At 37.1% G+C, this 21,536-nt stretch overlaps 1 protein-coding gene and 1 pseudogene across 1 annotated transcript; both read left to right on the forward strand.

Moving 5' to 3' along the window:
- Window positions 1–13,717: 13,717 nt before the first annotated feature.
- Window positions 13,718–17,574, forward strand: LOC149150799 (disease resistance protein RPS2-like). The gene is made up of 5 exons (XM_089442955.1): window positions 13,718–14,482; window positions 14,702–15,023; window positions 15,213–15,844; window positions 15,946–16,069; window positions 16,173–17,574. Exons 1-5 carry the CDS (start codon window positions 14,031–14,033, stop codon window positions 17,538–17,540), a joined length of 2,898 nt encoding a protein of 965 aa, XP_089299081.1. The 5' UTR covers window positions 13,718–14,030; the 3' UTR covers window positions 17,541–17,574.
- Window positions 17,575–20,679: 3,105 nt separating this feature from the next.
- The window catches only part of LOC149150800 (putative disease resistance protein At4g10780), a 93,709-nt pseudogene continuing 92,852 nt past the window's right edge, over window positions 20,680–21,536 (forward strand).

Genomic DNA, 21,536 nt, shown 5'->3' on the forward strand with positions numbered 1-21,536 from the left:
TTCGTTCTCTGTAGGCTTTCCAACTTCTCCTTAATGTTGGCGGAGATAACATAGGCCTCATCCAGCCAAGGCCCCAATCTGGCCTTGAGGACTGCCTCTTTCCTCTAAGTTGCTTCCACCTATTCAAGCAACTGTTTTGCCACATGAAACTTGGCCAATTGCTATGCTATAGCGAAAGTGCCCGTTGTTGCTCTTGCTTCATGATATCGTTGCTGCAATTCACGACCTTTTGTGTTTAATCTTTTTAGGTTAGGATCTTCCTGCCACACTGTGATTAACTCCATGGATTGCTTGAAGAGCGTAGTGCAATCCACCACCGCGACATCCACTGTTGTGACTCCATCCTTTTCATCTGCTTTGCGATGTTCTCTGACCTCTGGCGGAGTTGAAGGCTGTAACTCAAATCTATCTCTATAATTTTCAGGTTTAGTTCAAACTGAACCTTGGCCACTTTTGTCTTCACACCGCGCACACCTGCATCCAACTTCTTGATCTTCGCATCCACCGGTGCTTCCTTCAGGATATCTAGTTTAGGGACTGTTTTGCATGCCTCAACCACCACAGCTGCAGTTTGTTTATTTTGCACCTGAACTTTCTTCCATGCTTCCAACACTGTTGTTTTCTCCACGAACATCTATTCGTAGTTAACTTTTTACTCGCTGATCATGCTTAGCGCACGCTACTCCCAAGCCTTAATCTCTGTGATCACGCTTGCTTGCAGTGTGTGAAAAAACTCACTAGGGAGCGCGGCCAAGTTGAGGCCAATATTCTTCAAAGTGTCGAAAATAGCCTTGTCAGTGGCCACGTCCAAGCTCAAAGCTCCATCAAGTAGTTCGACTTCCCAAAGATCCATTTACCGAACCATCTCTACTGCTTGAGTGGTCCTAGGCGCCAAACTTGTTGGTGCAGCGCTCCTCTATCCTACACCTACCTGAATTCTCGTCGTCTAGATCTGCATCTCACGCAGATCCTTCTATATGGCGATCAGTGCCTGCTTTTGCTGTTGCTCAAACTGCTACAACAGTTCTGTTGTTGTATCCTGCACCTTATCTCCAATATCATCCAAGTCGCCCTTTGTCAAGGTAATTGGATCTAGCGATTACTTAGTGGCTTTTGTCTTCTTGCGTGGTCCTTCCTTTTCCTGGTCCCTGTACCGCTTAACTTGGAAGGGAGTTCTCTCCTTCTGATCTCTACGACCCTACTCTGACCGCTCTTCCTCCTCCATTTGGGGTGAAGGAGACTTCTGACTCCTTTCGGAGTTGCTCTCTTCCTACTTTGCCTATTCCTTCGCAGCCCGCTCCGCTTCTACCCGGCCCTTCTCCTCGACCTCTTTCTTCCTCTTCTTAGCCAAGTGCTAAACCTTTTGTCTAGCCACTTCCTTTTTCTTCTTCTCCGCGGACTTGCTAGTCCCGATGGTCACATCGAATGCGGAATGCCAGTTTGTTGGCCAGTGCTTGATGACCTCTGTAATAGCGTCATCCGTAGCCAGGTAGGGTAAGTCGAACCATTTCTGCTCGGGGTCCTTTCACGCCCAGATGTAAACATGGTGGAAGTCTACTTTGAACTCTGCATACCCTGAAAGTTGCTTGAACATGGTTGGTGACAATCGTGGCTTTTGGTTGATGGCCATGCGAATACTCACCTCCATTAGCACCCAAAAGACTTTTCTCTCTGTGACCCGCGCAACATCTTTTGTGGCCCAGAGAGATGCAAACTTTGCCACTTCTGGTAAATCCTTCTCCACAGGAGGAAACTAGTTGTCCTTCGGCAAATCCCATGCAATGAGCACAATTGAGAGCAACAACCACGAATAGTGAAAGGTCTTACTATCATCTTGTGCCTCTTTGCAGTTCGCGAAGAACTCACTACATAGGTAGCGCGCCTAGTTGAATTGTATGCCCTCTGCGCACTGAGCTGCTAACGAAACTAATGGTGATGACACCTCGTCCGTGTGACACTTTCTCATCACCTTACCAGCCAAAATTTGTACGGAAACCTTCACTACGGGGTCATTAATGCTAGTAATCGAATACCGCGTGACTTTTTGACAAGTTTAAACTTGTCCTTCATCTTCTCAGCAAGGTCGCGCTCGCTTGTCTTTCTGCCAAACGCCTTGGTCATATTTAGCCCTGAATGTGGAAATAATGTGATCTGATAGATCAGCATATCAGTGATGGGGATTGGCTCATTCATCCACAAGCACCCATCATGCACTAGGCACAACAACTTCTTAATGACACTTAAGTTTATCGAGGCGCGGTGGTAATGAGGCACCCATAGCAGGTTTAGCAACCCTGACTTGTTGACTTCGCGAATCCATTCTACCAGCTCTAACGTGATGACACTAGACTCCTTGTAGAAAACTCTCCTCATGAAGGTCTCTGTGGCAAGGTGGTGGAACCACTCATGGTCCGCCAAATCCCAATCTTCTTGTTTCAAGTGCGGGATCCGCACCAAGCATGGTCCTTCAAAGGTTATATTCTCTAGCAGCAGGGGTGTGTTAAGGAGGAAGTGTCCCTCATCTGGGTCCTTCGTGACCTTTACTTTGCCCTTGCATAGAGGGATATACTCCGGCAACCTAGAAATAGTGTCCACCCCCTCAACGTCGATATCTTCTGCGCCCTCCTCTGCCTCTAGATCTACCACTTTCCCCTTCTCCTTTGCGCTCGATTTTTCTTTTCTCTGAGACTGTGTAGCTGCATGCTTCTGCAGTGACTCACGCACCAGCATCGGCTTCTTTTGTTTATCCTTCTTTTGCATGGGGACCTCTCTCGTCGGTGCAGGCTTCGGCCTAGGTGACCTCGATGCTGTAGGCACTACTGCTCGAACCTCCATACTCACAACCTTAGGGACAGCGCCCTCAGAAGCAATAGTCCCTCCCGTGCTGGCAGTTTCTGTGGGACCTGGTCCTAACATGTTATCATGAATAAGATTTCTGTCTGACTCGGGATATTGATCAAACACGGGGATTCCTGCGCCTCCTTGTAGCTGCATGGAGTGCTAAGACTGTGATACCGTCATGTAGTCATTGGGCTGGATCTTCGGTGTATGGCTTTAATAAGCTTCCACTTTCCTTTCCCGGAAATGGATCTCCATTCAATTTCACGAGCTGACCTGATCCACCATCGGTAATCTCTTTGATAATGTATGGCCCCAGCCAGTGCATCTGAAATTTTCCTGTAAAATTATCAAACTTACCATCATATAATAAAACTAAATCATTTACCTTGAAGGTGCACAGTTTGATGTGCTGATCGTGCCAAGCTTTTTCGCGTTCCTTCTGAACCTGCTGATGGAATCCAGCCAAAAATCTATCTTCCTCGAGCTCTATCAGCTGCGCGAGCCACTCTTCTAAGGCTTCGCAGTCTTCCATTCCTTTGAATGTCGCTATGCGTAGACTAGGCACAATGTATTCCATAGGCATCACAGCCTCTATGCCATAGACCAACCTAAAAGGTGTTTGACCAATAAGCTTTTTACAGGTAGTTCTATAAGCCCATAACACTTCTGGTATGCGCACATCCAATCATTCCTCTGCGCATTGCAAACATTTGTCAGCGCATTCTCCAATATCTTATTAAACGCCTCAACCGCTCCATTGGCTTGAGGATGATATGGTGTACACTTTTGGTGATAAACTTGGAATTCTTCAGTCAGCGCGTTGATTGTTTCATTAAGGAAATGCGTATTGCGTTCACTCATCAAAATCTTCAGGCAACCAAACCTGGTCAACACATATTCGAATAAGAACTTCGCTGATGTTGCACCTGTATAGCCCTTCACGGGTTGAGCCTCCACTCATCTGGTCAAATACTCAGTCGCGGTGATGATATATTGTGCACCCATCTTCTTTCCTGGAGGCTAAATTGGACCTACAAAATCAATTGCCCACTTCTCAAATGGCTACAATGATTCCTACGGATTCAAAGGCAGCTCATCCCTTCGTGATGGCCTGCCCATTCTCTGACATGCATCGCACGTCCTACAATATGCTTTGGAATCCTTATGCAATGTTGTCCACCACAACCCAGCGCGTAAAATCTTATGTGTTGTTGCTTTCCCCACATAGCGGCCTCCTGTAGCTCCTCCATGAGCTTCAACATGGATACTATTTCATTCAAAATCATGCAAATAACGTTGCAGCATTTCGTCTGATCCCATCTTATACAAGTGGTCTGTAATCACAGAAAAGTCTGCCGCGCGCACTACTAATTCCTTCTTCTATTGACTAATGTATCCCTCTAGAGCCGTTCCTGTAGTCAGGAAGTGGATAATATCTGCAAAGTGATTGTTTGCTACGTGCATCGGAAAGAGTTGCACATCAGGCAACCCTTCCTCCAAATTGGTAGGCTCCTTCCCTATTAGACACATGCACTTTCAACTAAAGAGCCAACATGTTCGACTAGTTGAACGACCTTCCTTCATTTTCCAACTGATATAATATAATTACCCAAATCTACGGGAAGGTCTTCGTGCTCTCTTGACCATACAAGTGACATGCGAAGATGACCAAGAGTTGGTAAGCCTTCCTGAGTCACTTCGTCCTATATACCTGGTGTTGGCTTAGAGTGTAGACTGAAGTCTCACCCGAAGCAGTATGGGGGGATTCTGGAACCAAGTTTCTGCACCCAGAGATTAGTGTAATGTCGTTTTATGCCCTAAAACTACCTTCGTGCAGATCGATAAGACTTTAAGGCTTATCGATATAACTTCCTTTAACCAACCTCTAGACCTTCACAAAGGTCTACGACTATCTTTCGCGAACCCTAAACAGGTGAATCAACCACTTATGCACCTCTGTGATTACTCCTAATTCCGTATTTACCCAGATTGGCTTAAGTGTTCGATAACTTTAATAAGCAACAAGATATTCTTCGCATAAACAAATATTATTACTTGCGTTCATATAAGTATATAGATAATGTAAAGTCACGCATCAATATAACATTAATTCATAAACCCATCATTCATCACAGCATAAAAGCACATTCATTCATAACAGGAATAAATAGACAAAACATAAGAATTGCTGGAATAATTTCTTTATTAATACTTCGGTTCTATTTATAGACTCAAGACTTCCTTGTGCACTCAGTTGTAGGGGTTCGGGCACTCGGCTGTAGGGGTTCGCACACTAAGCTGGGGACTCTACTCTAGGCCTCTGTGCACACAGTTGCAGAGCCTCTCTTCTACTCTAAGACTTCTTCGCTCTTTCTCCTAATGACCCATTACATTCATCTTCATCCTTCATTACCTACCTTAGAGTCTCTAAGACTCTCCTACTTATACAATTCCATGGTTCGCGGACCATGGGTAGATCTACAAAAGCTGACACAACTTACATAAAATAAGGGTAAAACCCTTTATTACACTTTACTATCTACGCGCTTTGTGACCACAACTTGCGAAGACTTTACATCATATACAACAAAACTTGGGCTTTTGCCCTAACATTGACCCTAGGGGACCCTGTCCCGACAGGCCCCCAGGGATTTTTTCCCCAAAACTTGGGCTTTCTCCCCAACATTGACCCTAGGGGACCCTATCCCAACACCTGGTTGGGTATCAACCTGAAATTCATTGGCTCCTTTACCAAACATTTCATGATATCTCTAGTATTCACATCGTTGTTGGGAGTGAAGAATAATGCATCCATGCAATTCACCACTTATGGTAGGTGATATATTTGATGGTATTTTTCCGTCATGAAGGTGGCAAGCTATGTTCCGCTGGTATTTCTCAATTTCATCGTCTCATGATCAATATGTGAGACAACCCAATGAATGACATCTGCGCACAGGAAGACAGGGTACCTGCATGTAACCTTGTACAAGCCTGACTTGTGGATGCTTACATAGACTTGTCGATCTTATAGATCTTCCTTGAAACTGCCTGCAAATATATCCTTTATTTTTGGCCATGTGATCTTCATGTACTTTTCCACGAACAGTTGTGTGTCTGCATAGATAGGAAAATTCATAGGAACCTGTTCGACTACATCTCCAGTGCTTCTCTCTATAGTGTCCTTTGATCCAACTCTCTTGGAAACCATGATTCCTATACTACTGAGAGACTGCTCAACAACTGATGTACCTGGAGACAAAGCGGACACTCATAGAAATTAATTGTTAGTTTAAAAACAAATAACATTTCAAGGATTGATCATGCAACAAGTTGGGTGACTACTGAGAAAGATTGTGTATTAGTGAATCTTAGGGGCTAGGGACTGTCAAATGGAATTGCACATTGCGCAGTCTCAACTGCCTGTGATATGTTTCGCTGATTGAGCTGCGCAAAACACAGTCCAATGAGGCTGACTGTGGATTGGAACTACGCAATGTGTAGTTCAGTCTAGCTGGGTTGCTAGCTAGAAATGCACATTGCATAGTCCCAGTGGGTAATACTGGGCACGATCTCCCAGAACTGCGAAGAACGCAGCTAGAGGCCAATGATAGGTAGCTTATGCACAACTCCTAGAGCCAAGACAGAGCCTTGAGTTCCATGAATGTATAGTGCATTTCGAGCAAAGCAAGATTCGGGCCAAGGCAACCCAGATCTGCCCAAGGACGACATGGAAATGAGTAGATATGAATGCATGAGAAATGATGGTGCAGATTTGAGTGAATGGTGATGCATGTAATCAAAGCAAGTGAAGGAATCAATCAAACAAAAGAATAATGCAGCTCATGAAGAGGGTTGCTGCAAAGATGATCATTCATGCAAAAACAAGGTCATGCATGGGACACTAAGGAAATGCAATGCAAAAATTGAAACTACACTTCTACAAGTTAAAATAAACTAAAATGCTATTGGTCATTCAACAAAACATTAAAAACAACACTGGCATAGGCAATTAAAAGAAAAGAGACAGAAAAAGTAGTAAAAGACTTTAAAAACAAAACTTACCTGGAAAAGTTGTGCTGAATGTACCGAAGGTTTCTAGATGCCTCAGGAATTCTAGAGCCCCAAGATCAAATGTGTAGAATGAGCTCTTAGGTGTTGTTTAAATATATTTGATAGATTTAGGGTTTATTGACGCACATGCCACAAATCTAGGAAAAATCGACACTTGGTGGGAAGCTTTTAAAATCAACTTGAGTGTAACTCCGAGTGCTAAAAGCAGATGCTTGTTTTCCAGGGATGATTTTTCACTTTTTGCTTTTTTTCTTTTTCAGGAAAGGTTGTCATGCATGCAAGGAAGAATTTCTTATTTCAGGAGGGAACGGGACAACCTATCGGCACATGCTGCAGACAATAACTGAGGAATGATTTTGTGCAATTCCTAGGCTGAGTGTCTCTAGCTTCCCCTTATGCTCTACGCAGTTTCCTAGCTCAAAACAAGCTGCCAACTGGATCTACGAAATTTTGAGCCTTAGCTCACAGTTGGACCGCTCTGCGTAATTCTGGAGAAAAAGGTTGACTGCTGCTCTACGCAATTTTGGAGAGCAAGGCTGACTGACTACTGTGTAGTTTCTGAGAGCAAGGCTAACTACTTGCTCTGCACAGTTTCAAAGCCTAGGCTGACTGTTGGGCTGCTCTGCGCAATTCCTGAGAGCAGAGTAGGCTACCCTCTGGGACTACCTAGTTTTCCAAGACAGTGCAAGAACCGGGTTCAGACCAAGTCACAGGAGGTTAGCTTGTGGTTAGAAAACAAGACAAGTTAGCAAAGACAAGCTGTAAAGCCAAAGATAAACTCAACTAAAAACACAAGTACCTGGGCAATGCAAGACAAGCTGCTTAGGATTTTGGTAGGGAGGCTCCCAAACAAAGCTAAGGAAAAATTTTGGAGGGTGTTTGTAGCCGCTACAACAGGTCAATATAGGTATGATAGATGTAGATTAAGAATGTTGAAATATTGTATTTTCAAGGAATTTGTGGTTATTTAAGAATAAATAAAGTAAGAGAACTTCACCAAACCATAAAGGTATTAAACAAGTACTTCAAAATTTTGTAAATTTCAACTATGCTTACTTTTCTAGAATTATGAGAAATTTCTCATCAAACATTCAAAGATAGATGAAGCTTGATTTATTCTCCTATTAATGCTAAATGCCAAAATTTTAACCCAAAATCAAAATCAAATGCTAAAAAATTATTGTGATGATGATTAAATTAGTGACAAATCCTTCATAGATAAGTTGAAAATCATGATTAACTTAAATTTATTTGAATGTACACAATGAAATATGCCACCATATATTTGTTAAAGTGCATTTTTTATCTGATGTTAAGCTCATAAAAGTACAACAAAATATAATTAACTTAGCTTTTAAAGGAAATAGTTCCACCGTTCATTTTAGGTTTCAATACTGTTGGTGTAAATCAAAGAGCACTTCTCAATAGTGCCATGTGGATATGCTTAACGAGCTATCCATAAGCCATTTTTGTAGAATGTCACCTTCTCTAATATGAGGCTTAAAAGAATGTGAATTTTAAGAACAATTGCATCCAAACTTAGTAATGAATCATGAACCATTCAAAGTAGATATTTTTGCTTGGATACTGTACTTAAAATTAATGCATACTAACATGTTGTTGCACAACCATTCATAACCCATATTTCAAGAAGGCATGCCACTTACTTAAGTTTTATGAGATCTAAATATATTTCGCCAAGTGATACTTGGATATGTGAGTGTTGTGTGTAATGCCCATATTTAGTATTCTCATGAACAGTATCACAATCTAGATTCACATAAAACATGAAATAAGTCTTTGCTAGCAATTTATGATATCACTAATGTCTATAGTATTATTTTAGATAGTAGTATTAGTACCAAATCAACCATAGGGTTAATCCATCATTGGTGCAGACATTATGGTTTTTATAAATCATGGAGTGCTTCTACAAGGCATCATATACCATGAATATTCAAACAAATAAATCTAGTCCATGTAAAGAAAGTTTAATATTATTATATTCAAGTGTCCATGAAAAATTATGAGTATATACTCTTTAAGAGAAAATAATTCAAAGTGTTTAGGTATTTAGTTAAGGGTTGGAAACCTTGCAAGGAAATGAGTTTAAGCTCACTGAATCTTGACCCAACACTTAAAAAATATTACTAGTAAAAAAGGTATTGGACTATTTAGGAAGTATAAATTTTAGATATGTGTTCCAAGAGAAATACTTAACAAACTTTAACAAACTTAAGCAACTTTGAGGGAAGATTTCAAGGCCATGCAACAAGTTGTCCATCCCAAAGAGGCATCAATTTGCTTCTTGAGTGTGTAAAGAATGATTAAGATACAAAATGTTGCAATGAAAAATATGTTTAGACTAAACCATTAGGTATCTTTATCATTGTATGAGAGAAGGTGTGTTCCCGATCCCTTTATTAGAAATTGAAACTTTAAGTTCACAATGAATATCAATTTGTATTTAATTTGAACATTTTTAAATCATTGTGAATGGAAGTCATCCGAGAAACTTAGCATAAAATCCAATATTCACTTGATCTCTAGTAGATTTTAACGAGTCTCATATATATTTCATCCATAAATTATTAGATATAGTAAAGAAATGTTTGTAAAGACTAAAAAAAAATGAATAATTCAAATGATTTGCAAATGAAAATACCAAACCTATATAGACCTGGAAGTCTTAGCTCAAGATTTGAAATACTTATGACACCACAATAAAGTATCAAACCCACACCATGAGATCTTGAACATGAATAATGAAAGTATTTATGCATTTTTCACCTAAGGCATGTGGCTGGAAAAAGTTAATACACTATGGCTGAAGTGTCTAAGAGTGATGGAAACTTTATAACAAAGGAAGAATAAAGATAAAAATTGCATTTGGATGAAATGAGAAATGGATCTTGTCTGAGAGAGAACATGCCACACTCACTAATTAGGTGGCTTGGGGGTTGTTACTCCTGAAGTTAATACATTATGGCTGAAACTTCTGAGAGTGATGGAAAATCTATAAATAAGGAAGAATAAATCCAAGTACTCAGAGTCTAACATCCTCCCCGCAACCACACCCCCCCGCCCCCCTCTCCCCCCCCCCCCCCGCCTCCTCACCCCACCTCAATCACAAGTCTGAATAATTGTATACAACAACATGAACCAATGCATAAACTAGTATTATCTTCAATCTTCCATCTAAAAAATTTGAACTAAGCTTCAATATATATTTTGAAAAATGTCAATATGGATGTTGAATAATTCATATGAAATGAATGTTGAAATATAGTAGAAATTACAAGAGTGAACAACCGCCATGTCTAAACATTCTCATAGTAATTTGTGAACAAATAGGAACACCATTATATTATCAGTGAACAAATATGATCACCAAAGTGATCTTTGAATTTAGATGTAACTAGTTGTCAAATAAAATCCTATCAATAATTTAAGAGCAATTAAATGATTCTAGATTCCATGCTCGATATTCCCAAATATGTTCAATTGAACATATTAATTGAGGTTGATTGCATAGTAGATATCTTGTTGAGAAGACTAGTTTCAATTATGGAATTCCCAAATTCAAATTGAATTTTTGATTGATAGGAAATTTAATCTTGAAGATTGGTTGCCATCATTAATATTCCCCTCTATCACATGCAATGTGATAAGATTGTTGAAGGGATCCACGCTTGACCTTTTGGATCTTTTGTTCCTTTAGAGTTCATCATTGTTATCTAGTGGATTTGTTGATTGATCAATAACCATTTTGACTTGATTAATTAATGTGATATTTTTTTTACCACTAACCATTTTGATTTCATCAATGCACTCCCCCATTTAGTGCCAGAATTACCTTTCTTTTTGACTCATGTTTGAATTTAAAAGACATATAGAATTGGGCCCAATCATGCTTGAAATATTATTTTGAAAAACTATCTGAAATCCTTCTACATTTTGGATTTCTCTATGCAAATGTGTCTCTACCCATGTTTAAACTATATATTGATCTCATGCAACTTCTTGACTTTTTGATTTTATTACCAAGAACTTAATATCCAACCATAATGAATTATTGGGTTTTTAGTCTTATTCTTCTTTTGACATTTATGTGATTGATGAATTTTCTTCCTACAATGAATAAAAGGATGGAAATCTAAACACTAATTCTCTATGTAACTAACAAAATGACACTGTTGTAATTTAGCAAGAATTTGATTAAATTTTTATCATCAATTGTGTCATCAACATTCTTACAACTTCTTCATTAACTTATAAAGTATTCAAATTTCCATCAAGAAATCATACACTCAAAAAATAAATTGGTTTGGATTAATGTGGAATATGAAAGTTGTTTTCTTTGTCACATTTGAATTCATTTCAATGCTTTTTGAATTGCAATTATTTCAAAGGTTAAATAATCATGTTTGAAATATCATTTTGATGTATATATACTCATACACTCAAAAAATAAATTGGTTTGGACTAATGTGGAATATGAAAGTTGTTTTCTTTGTCACATTTGAAGTCATTTCAATTCTTTTTGAATTGAAATTATTCCAAAGGTTAAAGAATCATGTTTGAAATATCATTTTGATATATATATATATATATATATATATATATATATATATATATATATAAATTTAGATTCATATTTATTGTTATTACTTTGATTCTATGTTCGTTTTTGTGACTCATATTTAATTAAACTTTCCTTCATACATTCATTGCTAAATAATAATTCCATCTCATAACTTGGTAAGTAATCATCAAGAATCTCTTTTTTTGCAATTTCATCAACCATTTTTGTTAGATCGTTTGGTGCCACAAGTAGCATGATGCATTTGCATTAGATAATCGATGCCACAAGTAACATTCATCATTTTCATTAAGTCATGTGTGTTACAAGTAACAACATCTTTCTGTATTAGGTCATTTGTTGCACATGTTGCATCAACCATGTTCACAATATTGATTTTAATTGAAATGATTCAATCAATTTATCCTTTAAATAATTTTTCTTGTGAATATCAACAACTCAATTATGCAATTCATGTAAGGAGTCTTGCATTTCTTTGATTTCTAGATTGGAATTTTGCAAATAGTTTCTTTCTTTACCCATTGCATGTTTTTGACTTGCCAAACTCAGTTGTGCTTGCTTATGTCAAATTGTATTGTTCTTATTACTACCTTAAGGTGTCAAGTACTATTGATCATGCACCCCAAAGCGTGATTACAATGGTTTTTATTATTATTAAAAATGACTTCATAAATCAATTTCAAGTAACTATTTATAACAATCGACATATTGATTTTTGAAAGGGTTTGTAACACCACCCTTTTAATAATCGAGGCACTCAAATAAATAACTTACCCTTCTTCATTTTTTACATTTCAATGATTCAATCCAAACTTGATTTATAAGATAGTGCAAATTTTTTTGTAGGATATGTCTTACTTGTAAAATGATCATGTTTTGATGACTAAGTGAACTTGAAAATCAAGTGTTAAAATTAGGCACAATATCCATAACTAAGCATTCAAAAAAGAAAAACATCCATCATCCATGGGAATAAATTATCCTTCGAATCCCTTATTATGACAAGATAATTCTAGAAAAAAGATAAAAGCATTTGATTTTACTATGGGTATCTTTCTTTCAATTATAATGGCATGCTCAAATGCAATAAAATTACTTCTTTGATTTCTACATACCAATATCTTTTTCAGTTTTCATGCTCACAATTCATATTTTGAGAAAAAATAAAAAATGTATCTTGATCAATACCCACTCAAAATCTCTTTGTGCTTCAATGAAATTTATTGGTAACAATTTTATTCTATGAAGGCATGGTGGTTTATATCCAAATTCTCCTTTCTATCCTTGAATGAAATTTGATATGAACAATTTTATTCTATTCTATTCAAGTTTATATCCAAAACCTGTTTATGGAGTTTACATCCAGAGTTCCCAAATTTGATTCTGAACAATTTTATTCTAGGAAAGCATGAATGTTTATATCTAAAGTCCCCAAAGTCTCCGTTGTCGTTCAACAATTTTTTTCTATAAAAAAATATGTGTTTGTATCCATGTTTGTGATTTAATAAAATACATATCATTAGTTTATGTCTCCCTTTATATCCAAGTTTGTACTTCAATAATGATACATATCAGTAATTTATATCTCTTTATTGTTCAACAATTTATATCTAAATTTATATTTGGATAAAATATATAATTTTTGTTATAAATATTATATAAGTGTTTATGTTCAAATTCTTCCTTTTGAATTAATGGAGAATATATATCTTTTTACTCCGACATCCTCTTTTTCCACACCGCAGAGCTGCTTTTTCTATTTCGATTTAAAGTTGGTCGTTACATGCACAAGACGTGACCACACAACCATTTCCTCCCTGCTTTTCTGACTCTGACATCCTATTTTTGCCTACACCACAGAGACGCGAAGCATAAGATGCCAACGCAACACGCAAAGCATAAGATGACAAGAAGAGTACTGGGGACTTGTACTTCAACAGCCTGCACAGGTTTAGTGATCTAATCTAATTCCATAAATTTAATAATCCAGTCAGATTTAACACAGATTTCTAATCTGATTACGTAAGGAAGTTTAGTCTCCACTCCTAATCAAAAATTAAAAAAATCAGAAGATGCTTGACAGCTGCTCAAGGTGAAAAAAAAGCATCTTGAAAAAAAAACAGCAGTTTCTCCTAATTTCCTCTCGGTTCCTACATACAAGTTAGCACCGCAGTTTATGCTAATTTCCTCTCAGTTCCTACAAACTTTTGTCTGCATATTCATTCTGTGCTCCGCTGTGCTTTTTGTTTGAAGTTGCAAAAGCCATGTTTCTAAATTTCTCTGCACACCATCAACAACTTTTTTCATTGCAATTTTTGTCATAATTTCTTTTCATCTCAGGGCCCTAGCTCAATCTAAATTTCTCTGCACAACATCAACCTTTTTCATTACATTTTTTTCTGAGAATTTCTGCTATTCTCAAACTCTTCGCTAATCTCATCCCTCGCAAGCTGCTTCGGTATTATCGAACATCCTTCGGCCCATCACCTCTATTTGTATTTTGGAATCAGCAATGGCTCAATCTTCCTCCACCTCTGCCTCCAGCTCCACCGTTCCTGATTCCGAATACGATGTGTTTATTAACCATCGTGGTCTGGATGTCAAGAAAACTTTCGCCAGCCTTCTCTACCGCCGCCTGAAATCACATGGGTTGCGAGTGTTTCTAGATCAGCCTGAGTTGCAACGGGGAGAGTATTTAACTCCTCAGATTGAACGGGCTATTGGATCTGCCTCAGTCCACGTGGCTATTTTTTCTAGCGGATATGCCGAATCAACCTGGTGTCTTCGAGAACTCGTCTTAATGTTGGAGTCAAATTCTCCAGTAATTCCAGTGTTTTACAAGGTGAAGCCTGAGGAGCTCCGGTGGACGCGGGGCAAAGAAGGGGGTATGCTAAAGCCCTCGAGGAACTGGAAAAGAAAACTACAGCTGATCCTGACACTCGTGAAAAGAAGTTGCGGTTTGAGGCCAGCCTAATTAAAAAATGGAGAAATGCGCTTTCTCAAGCTGCAGGAATAAGCGGTTTTGAGCTGGAAGCGTGTAACAGGCAAGAACTTAAAACACTTCTTCTCTGGTTATTTCATTGTGTACGCTGCGGAGGCTTTATTTTATGTTAGGTGATATATGCACAGACTTTCTATTCTCGTTACTTGGCTTTATTTTCTTTTTTTCTTGTGAATAACCAGCGATGAGGGAGAGCTGCTAGATAATGTGGTTGAAGGGGTTTTAAAAAAGGTGAAGAAACCAGCTAAATATCCAGCAGGTTTGACTGGAGCAGCAGCCAACACCATCAACATGAGCAGCATTGTTACTGTTGCTATTGCTCCGTCCAACCAACTAATAGATGATGTAATTCATTTGGATCGAAATACTCAGCTTCTGGATATCGCTGAGTTAAATCGTATGAAGACCCTTTTGCTTCATATCGCCAATCAGAGATCTCTGCCCGACACCGTTCACAATTGGTTGGAGAGGCTTCACAATTCTCTTGATGATGCCAAAGGTGTCGTGGATCGCGCCCAACCACAGAAACGGTGGATATACTGTTTCCTACACTGTTTCCTCTGCAGACCAACACTCTCAACACAAATTAGAGAATGGAATGCAAATTTCCATCGACTCTTTGTCGATCTTTCAATACTTGGCAACACTGAACGGGCTGTTTCTTCTGCACCACTGCTTCAGCCAGTACCGTAGGCGTTGCTTCAGCCAGTACCGAAGTCGGGCTTTGTGGGATCGGGGATCGAAGCTGACCAGATGCAACTGCAGAGATGGCTGGACAATGAAGATCACCAATTGTGCATAATTGGTGTCTACGGCATGGGAGGCATCGGCAAAACATCTCTCCTCAAAACCGTCCACAACGCCTACAAGAAAGGTAACTTGTTCGAAGCCGTAATTTGGACAGTTGTCTCTCAAAATTTTAGCATTTCAGGGTTGCTAGCTGATATTGCAAAGCAAGTCAATTTAGATCTTGGGAGCAGCTCTAGTGTTGAGTTAGCAAAGATGGAGCTCTCTGCATGTCTGAGGGAAAAGAAATTTCTTCTCATATTAGATGATTTGTGGACGGAACTTCAAGTGGACGAAGAATTGGGCATCCCTATGGATAATGATAAAGGTAACAGAGTCCTGATCTCTACGCGCAGCTTTGATGTGCTTAGAAGAATGGGGGCAGATGACTTCTCCATACAAATACAATTGCTATTCAGGGATGAAGGGTGCCAATTGTTCTACAGAGAAGCTTTCAAAACCGGCCATGCACCGACAGAAGATATAGAGAATGTGGCCACACAAATTGCGTTGCGGGAGAGTGTGACGGTCTGTCGTTCGCCATAAATGTTGTAGCGGCAGCCATGAAGGGTAAGACTAGTGTAAATGACTGGCATCTTTCTTTGTGTCAGATCAAAAATATGGATCCTACTTTTCTAAGATACAGCGGCATTGATCGAGTTCTCTATTGGCGGCTTAAATTGAGTTACGATTATTTGCGTGACTCCGTCTTGAAGAGCTGCTTTTTATATTGTGCTAACTTTTTTAAAGATTGGTGGATCGATGTAAACAACTTAGTGGAAATGTGGATAGGGGAGGGGCTGGTCAAAAGCAGAGAGACCAGCTATTTAATGGACTTGGGACTCAGTTATGTAGATTTATTAGTAGAACGCTGCTTGTTTGAGAGTGTTTATAATGATAGTGGGGATACAGGTTCACGACCTTGTCCATGACTTGGCAATGTATATTGCTGAGAATGAAGAGCAATGTTTCTTCAGGACACGTCAAAACCTCCAAGAGTTTCCGGCCGCTGAAAAAGGGATCCATAATTGCAAAAGAATAGCAATTGGGTATAACGATATTTCTGATTTGCCAACAGGTTTCAGCTGCCCCAACCTCCCCAACCTCCTCTATTTGAATTTGCAGTATAATGAAAGTTTAAGAGAGGTTCCAGATGGCTTTTTAGTCAATCTCACCTCTCTCAGGGTTTTGGATCTGTCTGGCACCAAAATAGAATCGTTGCCCATGTCACTGTGGCATCTTACACAGCTCCAGTATCTCAATTTGTCTGAGACCTTAATCAAGGATGTACCTGAAGACATATGCAGTCTTTCTCAGCTTCAGTTTTTGCATCTCTATGGCTGTAAAAATCTGGAGTCATTGTCTCCTAAGATAAGAGAGCTTGAAAATCTCAAGACTTTAGTTTTAACCTGTTGTTGTAGCTTAACAGGGATTCCCTCAGAGATCTCTCAACTTACATCATTGAATAGACTATTATTGTGGACATCAGGCACACTGGAAAACAGTATAATGGAGGTGGAGGAAGTGAAGAGTAGTGTTTGCAGTTTGAAGGATCTCACCAATTGCTCAAATTTAGTGCAGCTTGATGTACATGTAAAGGCAGGAATGGAAGTCGAGGGATTACGCGAAGGAATTAAAGTGGGTATTATGGGAAGTTGGTTAGAGATGAGGGACCTGAAATTGACATTCGATATGGAAGACCATGATGTGGTGGAGGATCTCCCCCGAGACATGCAGAGGATGAAGAAGCTACAGTGTTTTTTCCTTCAAAATTACCATGGCAGAAGTCTACCTAATTGTATTTGCGAGTTTCCACAATTGGAGAGGTTAAATTTGTACAGATGTTTTCACCTCAGGGATGTTCCTCCCTTGGAGAGGTTGCCAAATTTAAGGTCATTGTCATTAGACAGCTGCATTAAGTTGAAGGAGCTGGGAATAGGGGCATGGGGAAGTGTGAGGGGATTTCCGATGTTAGAAAGTTTGACGCTGAAACACTTACCTATGTTAGAGAGTCTGGGAAGTTCATCATTAGATATTGTGTGGAATGAACAAAGTCTGCCTAAACTTCAAATGTTGACCATAAAATGTTGCCTCTCATTGAAGGGATTGCCCCCAGGGATAGACAAGTTACCAAATCTGGAAACCATAAAAGTTCAACAAAATTGGTGGGAAAAGAATGATGGTAATTTTTTTTTTAAAGAAAAATTATATCATTCAATTGTATTCATTGAATAAAATATTGTAAATATTGAAACAAAGAAATTAATCATATTTGTCTTTTCCATGATGTATTTCATTAAAAAAAAGTATTATTCCGTCAACAAATAAATTATCAGTAATACTGATTTTATCATTTTTAATTTATATTATTTTTTGCACATATTTATTGAAGTTTGTTAAAATGGTAAAAAAATAGATATTAAGTTGAATATTTTAAAAATAAAAAATTAATTTTGAGATTTTAGAAATTTAAATTATTATTTTTTAATTAATTCATTTAAAAGAAATTAAATTTGTTAACTTTAAAATTGAATTATAAGGAAAAAAATATATTTAAAAAACAAAATAAAAAATAAAAAATTCGTAATACACAAACCATTAATAAATAATACTCAAACTTAATTGACGATTTGTGTGTCATTAAGACGATTTGTGTGTCATTAATTTTCCAGGGAGGAGTTGTGAGAGTAGTCCTCCTCTCGTGACGTCATTAACAGGATAGAGCGCCATGCCAACTGACTTGGTCTAAATTAGTTAACCTCAATTGGTTTCAAAATTCATTATTTTACAAATATAAATTAGTTAACCTCAGTTGGTTAGAATTCATTATTTTACAAATATTTGTATACCAGCAGCGGAATACCGTTTGAGGCATTGCAGACAAACGTTGACAGAGAATATTGTACAGATTGGTTTTTAAAATTCAGGGCAAAAGTGATTTATTGGTTTTTCACCTAAATTTATTGAGCAGATATACATGAATTTTATGAATTAAAAGTTTAAAGTCGTTATTTGATATTTTTATTTTTAATTAAAATAATAAGATTTTTATTTTATTTGATATTTTTATTTTTAATTAAAATAATAAGATTTTTATTCTATTTAAAAAACAAAGAAGTTGACACAATTAATATTATGATAATTTCATTATTTTATAAAATTAAATACTTCTAATCTCATTTAATTTTTTAAATGTTAAATGGTTAGTGAAATATATATCAACTAAAATTTCAAATATAAAGTTGGTTTCATATCAATTTTTACATGTAAAATTTATAATTTCAGTGTCTTATTATAAGTGATTTCAAGTGTTTAATGAAAATGAAATGATAAAAGTAGATGTTGGTTTGAAAATATATTTATTGGGTATATTCTTTAAAAATAATTATAAAAATAAATAAAAGAAAAACCAAAAGAATCTTTTGTTTCCTTAGTTGTGTTAAATATTTTGAATTAAACTTGTTGAAAATCAATTTGGAATTCAGATTTAACTTTGTACAAAAAGTGTGTTTGTTTTTCTCTTTTTTGTTTTTCATTTTTCATTTAAATATGATTGAAATATAATATTTTATAGTAAAATATGGTTTACGGAAACCAATGAATTATATATTAAGGGATGAAATTTAGGTTTTGATTTAAAATGAGAAATTACTTTATTTGTCTATGTGCAAATTACAATGCCTCAAGTTTTCTTAATAATTAGGATTTTGAAATTTTTGAAAAAATAAATAATAACCTAGGGATATCTATAAATAAAATTAATTTCACATTTGTCTTTTATAAACAGTGAAGATTCAAATCAATGACTAAATTCATGTGTAAGCACTAGACTACAAGAAACTTTTAGTAAAGGACATAAGGAAAGAAACATATAGAATGATGAAGCAACTTACTTAATGAAAGAAACATATAAAATGATGAAGCAACTTGAAGAAAGAAACATATAGAATAATGAAGCAACTTGACATTTAAAACATGTTTAACTAATGATAAAAATTTAAAACAAATTATTTCAAAATTAGAATGTGACATGATTCCCATAGCCTCATATATATATTCAAACTTGGCACTATAAAGATATGTGATTTGGTTAAACTTTATTTAACTTTAATAATGAGTGTCTAAAAATGTTGTCGTATTTTCGTCATCTATTCCACTTCACACCATTCTTTGAATATATAATAGATATTGTTAAAAATGTTGCAAAATCAATGTTCCAAGAACAATTTAACATGCATTGTATATATACTTATGTAAAAACTTTAAGATGAAAATAGATCTAAATTTACTAAATAAGATCTCAAGAATTATATATATATATATATATATATATATATATATATATATATATATATATTTTTTTTTTTTTTTTGCTATCACATATAATCATACATGTGTCATATTATATTACCCTTCACTAGCATTAAAATATCATATTGTGATACATTACAATGTCATAAGATAAATAAATTAATTATAAATAGTAAAAGTTAATTAATTCTAAAAAGAAATATAAATTATAAAATATGTACTTTGTAATAACCATATATTATAAATCCCCTATATATTTTTGCACCCTGTAGTAATTATATACAAACCCTACCTAAAAGAACCATAAAAAAGACATGAGATGCCCCACAGGCCCAACAATGAGCATAATTTAAGAGATTATTTAATAACCATGATGTAAGAGATTATTGGTTACTCAAAAAATTATAAACTAACTTAGATTCATTTTAGCTTTGGATTACAATGATTAAATTTTAAGATGGATATTGGCTAGTTGTAAACATAAGCATAATATTGTTGGACAATTGGCATTGTCTAGATGGCTAGTGGCCAAGTGAAAATATCTGCAAGTGTGTTGCCATTAATGTCAATAGTCATGTCGGGAAGATGTGTTGGGTAGTTGGCATTGCCTAACGCTTGAAGGAGTGTTGACATTGATGTTAACTAGACTAGCTTAAATGCTTGTCGCAATAGATGTTGGTAGTGATGGCCCAAGAGGAATCTCATGGTAGTTGTTGGCTTCATGTAGAGAATCATCACATTAGAAAGCTTACTAAAGAAGCCATAAAATGATCACCTTGGTGGTTGTGAGTTCAGCTGTCCAGAGAAACGAGGTGCGAAGATTTTACATCAATTTTGTAGGCAGCAAATGGGCTGAAAGCCTATATCAGACCCTCTCCATTGGAAATTTCTTTGAATAAGCTTTCCAAAAATATGCGAAAGTTCATAAATGGATTCCTGGATCAAAAGATATGGTATGTTGAAGTTCGGAGTTGTGATGCCTTGAGGAGAATGAAATATTGGAATATCAGAGTTCGGCATATTGGCAATTAGGATATCGAAGTATTGTCATATCGGAGATCGGATGGTCAGAGGTCTAGCATATCAACGCATCAGAATATCGGCACATCGGCATATCAGAGAACAAGATGTTGGAGGTCAGCATATCAGTGCATCGACATATCAGAGAACAAGATGTCAGAGGTCAGCGTATCGACATATCGTGGATCGGAATGCAAGAGGTCAGCATATCGGAATATTGGAGGTTTGGTAAATCGAAGCAGGCTGTATTGGAGGTTGGAGGATATCAGAACCCCGGAGACCTCAAAATTCCCCTAATGATGACACTGATGTCATGGATTGCATGATGACATGACAATGCCAAGCCATTCTTTATTTCTGCTTGTTTTGTGTCTTCTTGAGAATGATCTGTTTTCCACCTCCATGTGGCTTAGAGATGAGGAGTCTTTAGTGTTATCAGGTCTTGGTATGTGGTTGCAAAATGATGTCCCTTTGTTTTCTCTTGATTGATCAACTTGTATCTTCAAATACAGAGGTGTCTTCGAGAATGATTTCCTTATCCATCTCCCTCTTCATCATCCTGTCATAGCATGATAGAGTACTTGCATATGCAATTCACTCATGACAACACAACATCAGTCCAATAAAACCCCTAGTCTAAGATGTTGCATGATGATCCACTGGCTAAGTTGGAACTGGGTGGAAGGCTAAGGGGGACGCTCAGTGACTGTGCAATTACGCAGCTCAGGCAGTCAAGGGTCAAGTTTGAGCCTTAAGACTGTGCAATGTGTAGTTCAAGTTATACTAGGTTTAGGATTGCGTAGTTGGGGAGTTCAAGGAGCTAGGCTGAGGGCTTAAGCACCGAGTTTTCCCACTACTCAGTGCTAGAAGGACATGGAGGCCTAGTGATTGTGAAATTAA

Source organism: Pinus tabuliformis, chromosome 9 (genome assembly GCF_031772625.1).
Source record: "Pinus tabuliformis cultivar Carrire ecotype Pingquan chromosome 9, CPIR1, whole genome shotgun sequence".
In the NCBI taxonomy this organism is placed as follows: Eukaryota; Viridiplantae; Streptophyta; class Pinopsida; order Pinales; family Pinaceae; genus Pinus; species Pinus tabuliformis.